This window comes from Crocodylus porosus, unplaced genomic scaffold, assembly GCF_001723895.1.
Source record: "Crocodylus porosus isolate Cpor-Errol unplaced genomic scaffold, CroPor_comp1, whole genome shotgun sequence".
Lineage (NCBI taxonomy): Eukaryota > Metazoa > Chordata > Crocodylia > Crocodylidae > Crocodylus > Crocodylus porosus.
In genome coordinates, this window is record NW_017728940.1 from 6944666 (window position 1) to 6955367 (window position 10702).

At 47.6% G+C, this 10702-nt stretch overlaps 1 protein-coding gene across 2 annotated transcripts in view; it reads right to left on the minus strand.

Annotated features, from left to right (window-relative positions):
* CTPS1 (CTP synthase 1) overlaps positions 1 to 6440 on the minus strand; it is a 29715-nt gene extending 23275 nt beyond the window's left edge. For both annotated transcript variants that reach the window (XM_019548040.1, XM_019548041.1), the window contains exons 1-5: positions 6358 to 6440; positions 5994 to 6171; positions 4971 to 5141; positions 3360 to 3460; positions 313 to 429 (exon numbers count right to left, since the gene is read on the minus strand). In XM_019548040.1, the coding sequence (XP_019403585.1) occupies positions 313 to 429; positions 3360 to 3460; positions 4971 to 5141; positions 5994 to 6159 (555 nt within the window). In that variant the 5' untranslated portion in view covers positions 6160 to 6171; positions 6358 to 6440. The remainder of the gene's footprint in view (positions 1 to 312; positions 430 to 3359; positions 3461 to 4970; positions 5142 to 5993; positions 6172 to 6357) is intronic.
* Positions 6441 to 10702: the final 4262 nt, after the last annotated feature.

Consider the following 10702-nt stretch of genomic DNA (forward strand, 5'->3'; position numbering starts at 1 on the left):
AACTCCATTTTAAGATTAAAAAGGTACATAATATTTCAAATGGAGCAGCAAAAATAAAACAGAAGAGATGTAGAACTTTTACATTTACTGAAACTCCCAGTTATAGACAACAAAACAGCATTTCGTGGAAGGATCTAGATGCTGTGGGTTAGTTTTGGTCATACTTCTATATATACTGCATATACATTATTATACACAAAACATACAGGTACCTTTCAATGCACAAGCATATTTACTACATTTCCAGACACATTTATAAAATAACTCTTAATGAGAGGAAACACCATCAATCACATCTTTCCAGGACCTTACCTGGGGTACTAGACTGACATGAATATTACAGAAATTCTCTCGTTTGGCTTTGAACTGGAACTGGCGGAAAGCTTCAATGAAGGGCATACTTTCTATATCTCCTACTGTCCCACCAAGCTAAAGGAGAAAGCAAATCATGTAGGATTTAAAAAGTGGCATCAATTTCCCTACAACTGATTTTCCCAGCATTTGCCTTCTGGCACCAACTCTGTCCTTTTTAGAGTGCAGCTACATCAGTGCTATTCTGTGGAGCACTGGAATTTTTGCTTTGGTCCATTTGCAAGACACAAAATATGGGAACTTCACTGCATTTTTGATGAGCCTGGCCAACTGAGAGCCCCTAAGACCTCCACGTTCTTCATTCTATCCAACTAATATTTTTTTCCAGTAACGTTCTCTTCTTGGGAGACTGAAGAGAAGCACTAACCTACAAATTCAACACTTCTCCCAAGTCTAGTATGTATGGACATTACCACATAGTTACAGTCTACCCTGGAACTGAGCTCCAAGCAGAAAGGTCTAGACCAGGGGTGGGCAATTATTTCAGTTGGAGGGCCATTTAATGAGTTTTGGTGAGCTGTTGAGGGCTGCAAGGGTAGTCCCGTGCCTTGACAGGCGTCCTGCCCCCTGGTCACTCCTCCAACCTTTGCCACTGGAAGTCCCTCCCCTTGGCCCTGGAAGTACTCCTGTTGGGAATAAGGGGTTTGCCATCTTGGAACTGGAAAAAAACCACCCAAATCATATGCTAAAAATCAAAACATCTATTATAACATGTTTTTTGTCAAAAGTATTTTCGTCCTTATTTACATGCATTTACATAGTGTACATAGAGGCAATAACATAGTAACTCAAAAGTCTTACTCTTCTATATTGTGTGTGGGGGAGTGTGTGTGGTGAAGTGTGGTTGGGGGAGTGGATGCATGTGCAAAGGAGTGTGAGGGCCGTAGATATGTGCCAGCGGGTGTGTATCTGTCAGCAGGTGTGGGGGTTGTATGGGAGGGGATGTGTGGGCAGTGCAAGGTATGGGGGAAGGTGTGAAGGTCTGGTGGGGTGTGCATGTGGGAGCCCCCTACATGCACACACAGCCCCTCCCTCCCATAGTGCACAGCCACCACCACCAAAGGCAGCAGTCGGAGCTGCAGTAGCAGAAGGTGCTCGTGGCCCACACAGGCAGAGCCCTCCGGCGGTTCAGACCTCTGGTCACTTCTTGGAACTGCATGTGGCTGCGAGGAACGGGCCAGCCAGGCTTATCCATCTCTATCATGCAGGGCTCCCTGCATCTCATGTGCAGCTCCTGGGACCCAACCAGAGCTCTGCGCTGCAGGGAGAGCCCTGCACAATGGAGCCAGTGGCCTGGCCCCACTTCCTGCCACCATGTGCAGCTTCCCAGACTCCACCAGGAACCAGGGAGTGGAACTGTCCTGGCTCCATCACACAGGGCTCCCTGCCACTTCCAGCGAAGTCCCCACAGCTACATGTGGCAGCAGGGAGCAGCAAACAACACTGGCTCTAATGTGTGGGGCTTCCCCATGGTGGTGCGCAAGTCCCAGGGGCTGCACGAGTTGAGGGGAGCGCTATGTGATGGCACTGGAGTGACCTGGGCTCTGTGCTCCTACCATCCTGCTGGGTATGAAGCATTGTGCTCCCACCCAGCTGCCACTTTCTCCCCAGCCACCACCACTTCCCTACCCTCAGAGTGCTGCAGCAGAGACACAAGGAGGAGCCGCTGGAAGCCTGAGGAGCTGAGCAGTTTCCTGGGCGGCTGCAGCAGAAGCTGCCTGGAAGCCGTGTGCTGGTGTGGGCCTTCCCACACACAAAAGCGGGAGTGCATCACACTGCCCCAGTGGGAATGGACGGGGCTCAGTCCCATTCTGAGCACAGGAGGGGCAGCTGCGGTGCGGGTTGGACCAGATACGATTAATTGGTGGCCATCTGCCTGCTAGCCAGATTATATATAGTCTGGTGGGCCGGACTTGGCCTGCAGGCTGTATTTTGCCCACCCCGGGATAGACCCACAAGTAAGTGACACTTCACTGCCACTAAAGACACCCAAGTCCAAAATTCAGTCCCAAAAGGCAGCCCTTTAACTTCTGCCTAACATTCATAGGTATCTGTTTCCATTAGTAAAATTCCTTAGACTCCTACATGTCTTTTTGGCCGTTTTCAGCAGCATCAAAAACTTGACAGTGCTCAAGTCACGCACTCCTAGGTGCACCTAGAAACCTGTACAGCTTCATCACCCAGACCACTCCACCACAAATGACTCCTGGGGAGAGGTCCAGCTGGCACTCTCAGGGCACCAGTTCAGGTCTCACAACAAATGCCACGAGGTGTACAGCCCTCACGTTCCTTTACCTATTGGCTAAGTGCCTAAAGCACTCACCCAGGAGGTGAGGGTTCAAGTCCCTGCTCTGCTTAAGGAGATTTGAACTGCATCTCCAACTCCCAAATGAATGGTTTCTTTCTTCCTGTTGAAGCCATCTCACACTGTATGGAATAACTGCATATTCACTGAGCCAAAGAGAACATGCAAGTGTGAATATGATACTGAAGACCCATGGCTTGATCACTCACCTATGCTGGGCAAGAGATGAGTTTCAGTGCAAGTATTTTATACTAGAAAATTGATTGCAAGTTTCATTCATTCAATATACTATTCACTGAAGCAGAAACTAAGACCCAGCTGTGTTTTGAGAGGCCTAGGTACTTAAAATCAGAATAGAGACTTCAGGTTTGTGAACCCTAAACACAGGCAGGCATTTCCTTATAGCCTGAATTTCCAATTCACCAGCTTTAGCTACCTCCTCAGTTCTGGGGAAAAAGTGAGCTGCTGCAACAATGATACCTGACTTTATGGATTTAGCCCAAAGAAACCAAAAATACCACTACCAAAGTAAAAACCTGGCATGTACACAAAGATTTATTTTTAAGCTGTCCCAAACAATAATGTGAAAAATGTTATATTAATGGAAGATATTGTCTGCGGAGCTTACCTGCCAGTAGTTAGTAAAATTTACTCCAAATTTAGTAAGAAAAATGCTACAAACCTCAATCACACACACTTGGGGTTCAATGCCATCTTCATCTACAGGGATCTGTGCCTGTCTCATTACCCATTCCTGTATGGCATCTGTGATGTGAGGGACAACTATAATAGATATAGGGCAAAAGGTTAGAACTATTCCAATCTCTAACTCACCTCTGATCAAACTACTGAGAATTGTTTCTCACACATATCAACCATTGATCAGTTGAAGCATTCCGGATTAGAAGTGATAATTACTGCTACAACTTCCTAATAAGATCACTTGGCTAGACATATATTCCTGCTTCAGTTTAGATGCTTGTAAGTGATGATTTAGGTGCCAGTTTCCAACAGACACTACTACAAGCAGAGTATCATTTTAGAACTCTCTATACCATTTTATGCAAACCAGTGATGTTGTTAGAAAGAAAAAAAAAAAGACTGGCTATTCACAAAGAATGCAGCTTTCTTACTGGAAAGACAAGGATGGATAATTAGTTTTAGATGGTGCTAGATTATATTAGCCTGATTACAAACTACCTCCATGTTTTCAGGTTCAGTTTTGGAAAATAGAGGCCCTATCTCTGATGCTACAAGTTGATAACAACACATGAAGACCTTGAACTGCTACTGCCCTCACAAAATCCCACCGGAATCAAATAATCAAGAAAAACCAAAACGGTTAAAAGGATTAAAATACCAACAGAAAAGCTGCTCTGTATAAATTTCTATAAATAAAATATAAAATGTCTAAATATATATCAGAAATCTAGAAATATATATTTTACCATTGGCACCAAAGTATTGTGGGGATAAGAAATTAGATTATTTCAGGGGCCTCCATACAAGTAGAATGCAACCCTTAAACCATTTTTAGAGGGGAAAAATGGTCATTTTATAATCAAAACAGCGCAGTAATTTATTATGACGACCAAAAAAACCCCATGTGACCACCTTAGACCTATAACAAGATGCAAGTAATTCACAAACACATTAGTCTAAGAGTCTATTTATACTTAGAGCAATACAACTGCCTTTCTTAGACTAAACCTATACAGTTAAAAGAGGTCTGCTCTCCTTGTGCGAACACAGTTCTCAGTATAAGCGTTTTACACTGATATTTCATTTTTCCTTATGGGAAGGGGAATGATTACAGTCAATGCCTGTTAACAGTGACTTATTTGTGCCATGGTGTGCTGTCGTTCCCAAGCAATTGTTGCTGTTATATGAAAAATAGAAATTATTGTGGGTGCTATCTTTTATTGGACCAACTGTACAGTTGGTATTCACACAGGCAAAACGTTTGGTATCACAGTACCCTTCCTCAGACATCATTTGAACACGCAGCACAGAAAATGTTCTTGGGAAAATGTAACTGATAAGATCAGGTGTTGCAACTGAGTGCTGAATGTATAACTGTATTCACTTTAGGGCTTGTAATCCAGACTCAGTCAAAAAAAAAAAAAAAAAAAAAATACCTACCCTAAATAGTTATAGAAATACAGTCTAGGCTAAACCAAATAATTAAAAAGAACAGCCTGTGTAACTCAGATTGTTCCTGACCCAGAAACATTCAGAACAGTGGGAGATTAAGGTTTATATTTACTAGTGGCAAAAGCAAAGTATGCATTACCTTGGACTGTTTTACCCAGGTAATCTCCTTTTCTCTCTTTATTGATCACATATTGATAGATCTTCCCAGTGGTCAGATTATTGTCCTTAGTGAGACGGATATCAAGGAAGCGTTCGTAGTTACCCAGATCCAGGTCCACCTCTCCTCCATCATCTAACACAAACACCTCGCCTACAGCAAACGCCAAAATGCAGAAGTCAGCTAGACAAAGTACATTTAAGCAAACTGTTATTCCCTTCCTCCGCCCCCCCACCCCGAAGACAGCTGAAAGAGCTCAATGTAATTAAACAGCTTCTTGGCACACCCCCTTCTACAAAAAAAATGGGATAACTAATAAAAAAAAAAAGACTACAGAGCAAACAGTGGAATAGGATTAAATTGTTAAAGAATTAATCCCTGCATGAGATGTTATATGTCAGGGAAGATCCTGCATTTATTAACAGGGGCATAAAACTGAAAAACAAAGCCTTTGAAACCAGGCCCTCTGAAGTCAGTACCCCCAGTATCACTAATGAATGCGTGGAGGCGTTTGCCATCCTGGCGTGGTGATCCACTACAGAAATTTAGGTGGTGCCAAATTTTGCTCGGCATAGGCCGACTGCCATGAGACTGCATTTTGTAGGCTTCAAAGAAGCAGGGAGATTCTCTTTACAGCTAAGTAGCTCGCGACGTGTGTACGACACATGTGTTTGCAGACCACACCGTTACCACCCGCTTCGTCTTCTCAAGCATTCGGGTTTTTTTCGCTTCTGTTAAATGAATGAACACACGGCGCCTCAGCTCGGCTGTGCCAAGAGCCGAACCCCACCTCGTCACCCACGAGGGGCTAATCAGCAAATACGCGGCTAGTTCCCGACATCAGAGACGCTCGTCTCCGAGGCACCGGAATTAGCGGCTGTTCAATTTCAAACTCTTTCCCAGGGACGCGCCGCGAAAACGGGCGCGGACATCTCCCCGCTCCTCCAACGAGAAACGCGAGCCCCCGCCGGCCGCGGCCAAACGAAACCCGTCTCCTCGGCGCACCGTGCTCGTAGGGAGAGAAGGTCCCTGCGTCGATGTTAATATACGGGTCGATTTTAATGGAGGTGACGTGCAAGCCGCACGATTTCAGGATGGTCCCGATGCTGCTGGCGATGATCCCCTTCCCAATCCCCGAGATGACGCCGCCGGTGACCAGAATGTACTTCATTGGTCTGCGGGCCTGGAAAACGAAACACGCGGCGTGTCAGGCGCAGGCTGGCAGGGGGACACCGGGTGCGGGGTCGGGCGCGCTGCACAGGGGAGTTCGCAGAAACACGCGGGACAAGAAACACGCGGGAGCTCCCCCCGCCCCGCGTCCGCGCGGCCCCGCCCGCGCTCTCCCCCCCATCCGCGTGGTCCCGCTCACCGGCCCCGGCGCGGCGGGAGCTGCGGACCGTGCGCACGCGCTGCAGCCGGCTCGGAGCACCGCGCATGAGGCTGGCAGGCTCACGGCGCACGCGCCAAAGCGGCCGCACCTGCGCACTACGCACCGCCACGCTCCGCCCTTCTGGGGCAGCAGGTTCCAGCTGCCCGGCAATTGGGCGTGGAGCGGGGCGGGGCTTGCGGCTGCAGGTGGGGGGGCACGTGCCCGCCAGCCCAGGGTGGGAAAGGCTGGAGCAGTCCCGAAAGCTTCCAGAAAAAGAAGATATGTACGTGTATATCTGTGTATTTATTTATTTGTTTAGTTTTTAATTGCAAATTTCCCGGCAGACGAGGTGTCATTATGCACCCGCCTAGATTCGTGCCTTTCACCTGCCGCTGCCGGCCGTTGCCTTGGGTGGTCATCCTCGAGATCAGCCCGGTTCTGTGCTGCTTTGGCCTGTATTGATACGAAACCCGACGCCTTTCCACCCTTTTTTTCCTCTATAAGAGCAAACACCGGGCCACGCCTTCTCAGATGATCCTGAATGGGTTCTGAGATGCTTTTGTTGTCTAGGTTACAGATGATACATCATTTTTCCCTTTCTCTTCAAGAGAAGAACTAGAGGACAGAAAGGCATCTGGTTTTGTATTGGTAGACATCGGTGACATGTAAGGGGTGCACGCAGGTGCACACTCACCCCCTGAGACTGGCCGTGCATGCCCTGGAACCACCAGCCACAAAACCGGAAGTGAACTTCCCGTTTTGCCACTGGCGTGGTGATCAGCTGCTGGGCCCCTCCCCCCCATCAGTGATCTGGGGCCCCCCCGACTCGGGAGGTACCAGCCACCCATGCCAATAGAAGATAAAGGACAACCGGACTCTCCTCTAGGAGGGCCACCCTAGTGTCACGCGGGAGTGCAAGGGCTCATCTCCTCCTCATGGTCCGGGGGTGGAGATCATCCCTAGGGACTAGGCACATGCCATCTTAGGGGTGCCTGATAACAGCCTACAGCTACTTGAAAGGGAGTCGAGAGAGGATGAGACTGGACTGTTCTCAGTGCTGCAGATGACAGGACAAGGAGCAATGGGCTCAAGTTGCAGCAAAGGAAGTTTAGGTTGGATATGACACAGGTAGGGGTGAACTGGGCAACCGCCTGGGACCTGGTCAGAAAGGGGGATTGAACATGGTAAAAATAATAATTATTTTTATCATCTCTGGCAAAGGTTTGGGGGGAGGGGGCATACTAAAAGTTCACCCGGGGCCACCAGGAGTCTAGGTATGGTGCTGAATGTTGGAAAAAGTCTCTCACAAGGAAGGTAGTGAAGCACTGAAATGGGTTACCTAGAGAGCTGATGGGATCTCCGTCCTTGGAGGTTTTTAAGGCCCAGCTCGACAAAGTCTTGACTGGGGAAATCTAGTTGGGGCTGGTCCTGCTTTGAGCAGAAGGTTGGACTAGATGTCCTCCTGAGGTCCCTTCCAGCCCTAATTTCCTATGACTTTATGGTCTGCCACGTGGCTGCCACAACTGTCATGAGCAGCCTGTGTGGCACGTGTAGGTTGTAGACTTCTCTCCCCAATCTACAACCTGTGTAGACTGGGGAGAGAACAGGCAGCACCATGGCAGATAGGGGAGGGAGCAAAAAGCAGAGCATCGGATCAGGCAGGGACCCCAGGGCAGGGAGCAGAAAGCTGAGCGGCAGATGGGGTAAAGGAAAGCAATCAGTGGCACTCGGGGAGGGTGCAGGGCTAATTTGTGGCATGCCTGCTGAAAACGGTTAGCTTTCACTGACCTATCTAAAGTCACCCGCTGAATAGGCAAACTGAGGAGTTTCTGTGACACCAACAGAGAGTGGTACCAGAGTGTGAGAGAATGGGAGACATTTCTTTCACAAAGCAAACAGAATTGTCTGGTTCTCCTTGGATAAACAGTTCCTGGTTTGCAGAAGAAGCAGAACTGAGAAGGGCCAGTTCTTAGAAGCAAAGTATCAGCTGAAGTGAAGAAAATGTAACAGTATCCTGCTCCTGTGGAAGTCAGAGTGCTGTGTTGTTCATTTCTACAGAAGCAGGCTCATCCAAATATACTGAAGGATGGAGTGAAATTAAACTCGTACTACACCCAGTGGGAGTTTTGCCACTGGCTTCAGTGGGGACCAAGATTTTACCCTTACAGTTTTGTCTAGGCACATGGGCTTCCTCAGTTTCCTTTGGCTAACTATTCTAGTCTAATCCAGGAGACGGCATGAGGCTGACATTGTTCCTTATTCCCAGTTCCTTATTCATGGTTCCCAGTTCCTTCCTCAAAGCTCTTTACACAAAGGTTGTTAGCAATGAATTAGAAATGCTAAAGAGTTACAGTTTCATCAAAAACATGCATTTACATGTACAAATTTAAAATAATATCATGTACCAATTACAAAGCCTTGCTGAGATTAGGCTAGGATTATGGCAAAATCTTTTTTGGGTCACCCCAAACTACACATCTCCACTGCAGAAGGACACTTTTAAATAAGTCTGAGCAGGGCATTACCCGACCCAAAGGTTGGTTTTCATGTCCCAGCCTGCCAGTTGACAGTCCCCCAGATCTATGTGCAAAGTGTATTGCACCAAATAAGATGAGTTTCAGTAAAACCCACTTTGGGTCACCAAAAACCATATGTCTCCATGCCCAGGGGACTCTCCTGAAGAAGCCTGGGTGGGTCCCAGCCTAACCTGAAGTTTGGTTTTTGCATGCCGGCCTGCCAACTGACCCCTCCCAGGCTTGTATGTATTTATATAGCACTGAATAAAGACCTGATTAGAGGCTGGGATTATGGGTGTAAATCCTTTTCAAGTTACCCAAACCACATGTCTCTGCCACCAGGAGACTCTTCTGAAGAAACCTGGGCACTGCGCTGCCTGACCCAAAGTTTGTTTTTTGTGTTCCAGCCTGCCTACTGACACAAATAAGGATCTGGGTTTGGTCCAGGATTATCAAGTGAAATGCTATCTCAAGTCACCCCAAGATACACATCATTGCTTCTGGGAGACTGTCCTAAAGAAGTCAGGGCAAGCTCCTGCCCAGCCCAAAGATCAGTTGTTGAGTGCAAACCCGCTAATTTCCAGTCCCCACCCAGCCTGTGCGCTAAATAAGTAGCCGTGAATAAAATGATGCATTTGGGATGGGATTATAGGGCAAAACCTTTATTGGCTCACCCCAAAACACAAATCTCCATTACTGGAGAACTCTGCTGAGGAGGACTGGGAAGGCCCTTGCCCGATCCAAAGCTTGTTTTCTGTGTGGCAGCCTGTGTGCTATTTATGAAGCACTGGATAAGGAGCTGAGTTTGAACTGGGATTACTGAGCAAAATCCTATTCAAATTACCCCAAAGCACATATCTTCACCATGGAGGGATATTCCTGAAGAAGTCTGAGTAGGACACTATCTGACCTGAAGCACATGTAGTGCCAGCCAGCCCCAGGCCTGTGCGCAAAGGAGCTGAGTTTGGGCTGGGATTATGGGCCAAAATACTCTTTGGATCACCCCAAAACACATTTCTGGGCCATCAAGGGGCTCACTTGAAGATGTGTGGGCAGTCCCCTCTCACCTGAAGCTCAGTTTTTGCATATCAGCCTACCAACTAACAGACCCCCAGGCCTGCATACTAAGTACATTGCACCACATAAGGAGCTGCTTTTGAGCTGGGTTTACAGGGCAAAACCCACTTTGGGTCACCCCAAACCACACATCCCTGTCATGGGAGGACTTTGGTGAAGCACTGGAATGGGTTACTAAAAGAGGTGGTGGAATCTCCATCCTGGGAGGGTTTTAAGACCCAGCTTGACAAAGCTTTGGCTGGGTTGATTTAGTTGGGGATGGTCCTGCTTTGACCAGGAGGTTGGACTACATGACCTCCTGAGGTCCCTTCCAATCCTAACTTTCTAGGATTCTCTTGAAGAAGTCTGGGCAGCCCAACCCAAATTTCAGTTTTTGAATACCAGACTGCCAAATGACATGACTCTACCCAGGTTTGGGCTATGTGTATAGCCTCAGTAAGGAGTTGATTATTGGTAAAAACCTTTACAGGTCGCATAAAACACACATTACCCCTTCCTGGAGAACCTCATGAAGAAGTCTGGGAGGTCCCTGCCCTACCCCAAAGCTGCTTTTTTGAGTGCCAGTGTTTCAATCAAAGCCCCCCCCGCCGAGCTTGCTATGTACATAGTACTGAATATTGAGCTGATTTTGGGCTGGGATTACAGGTGGAAATCGTTTCTAAATCACCACAGAACACAAGTCCTCACCACTGGGGGATCTCCCAAAGAAGTCTAGGCATGGCAGTGCCTGACCTGAAGCTCAGTTTTTGCTT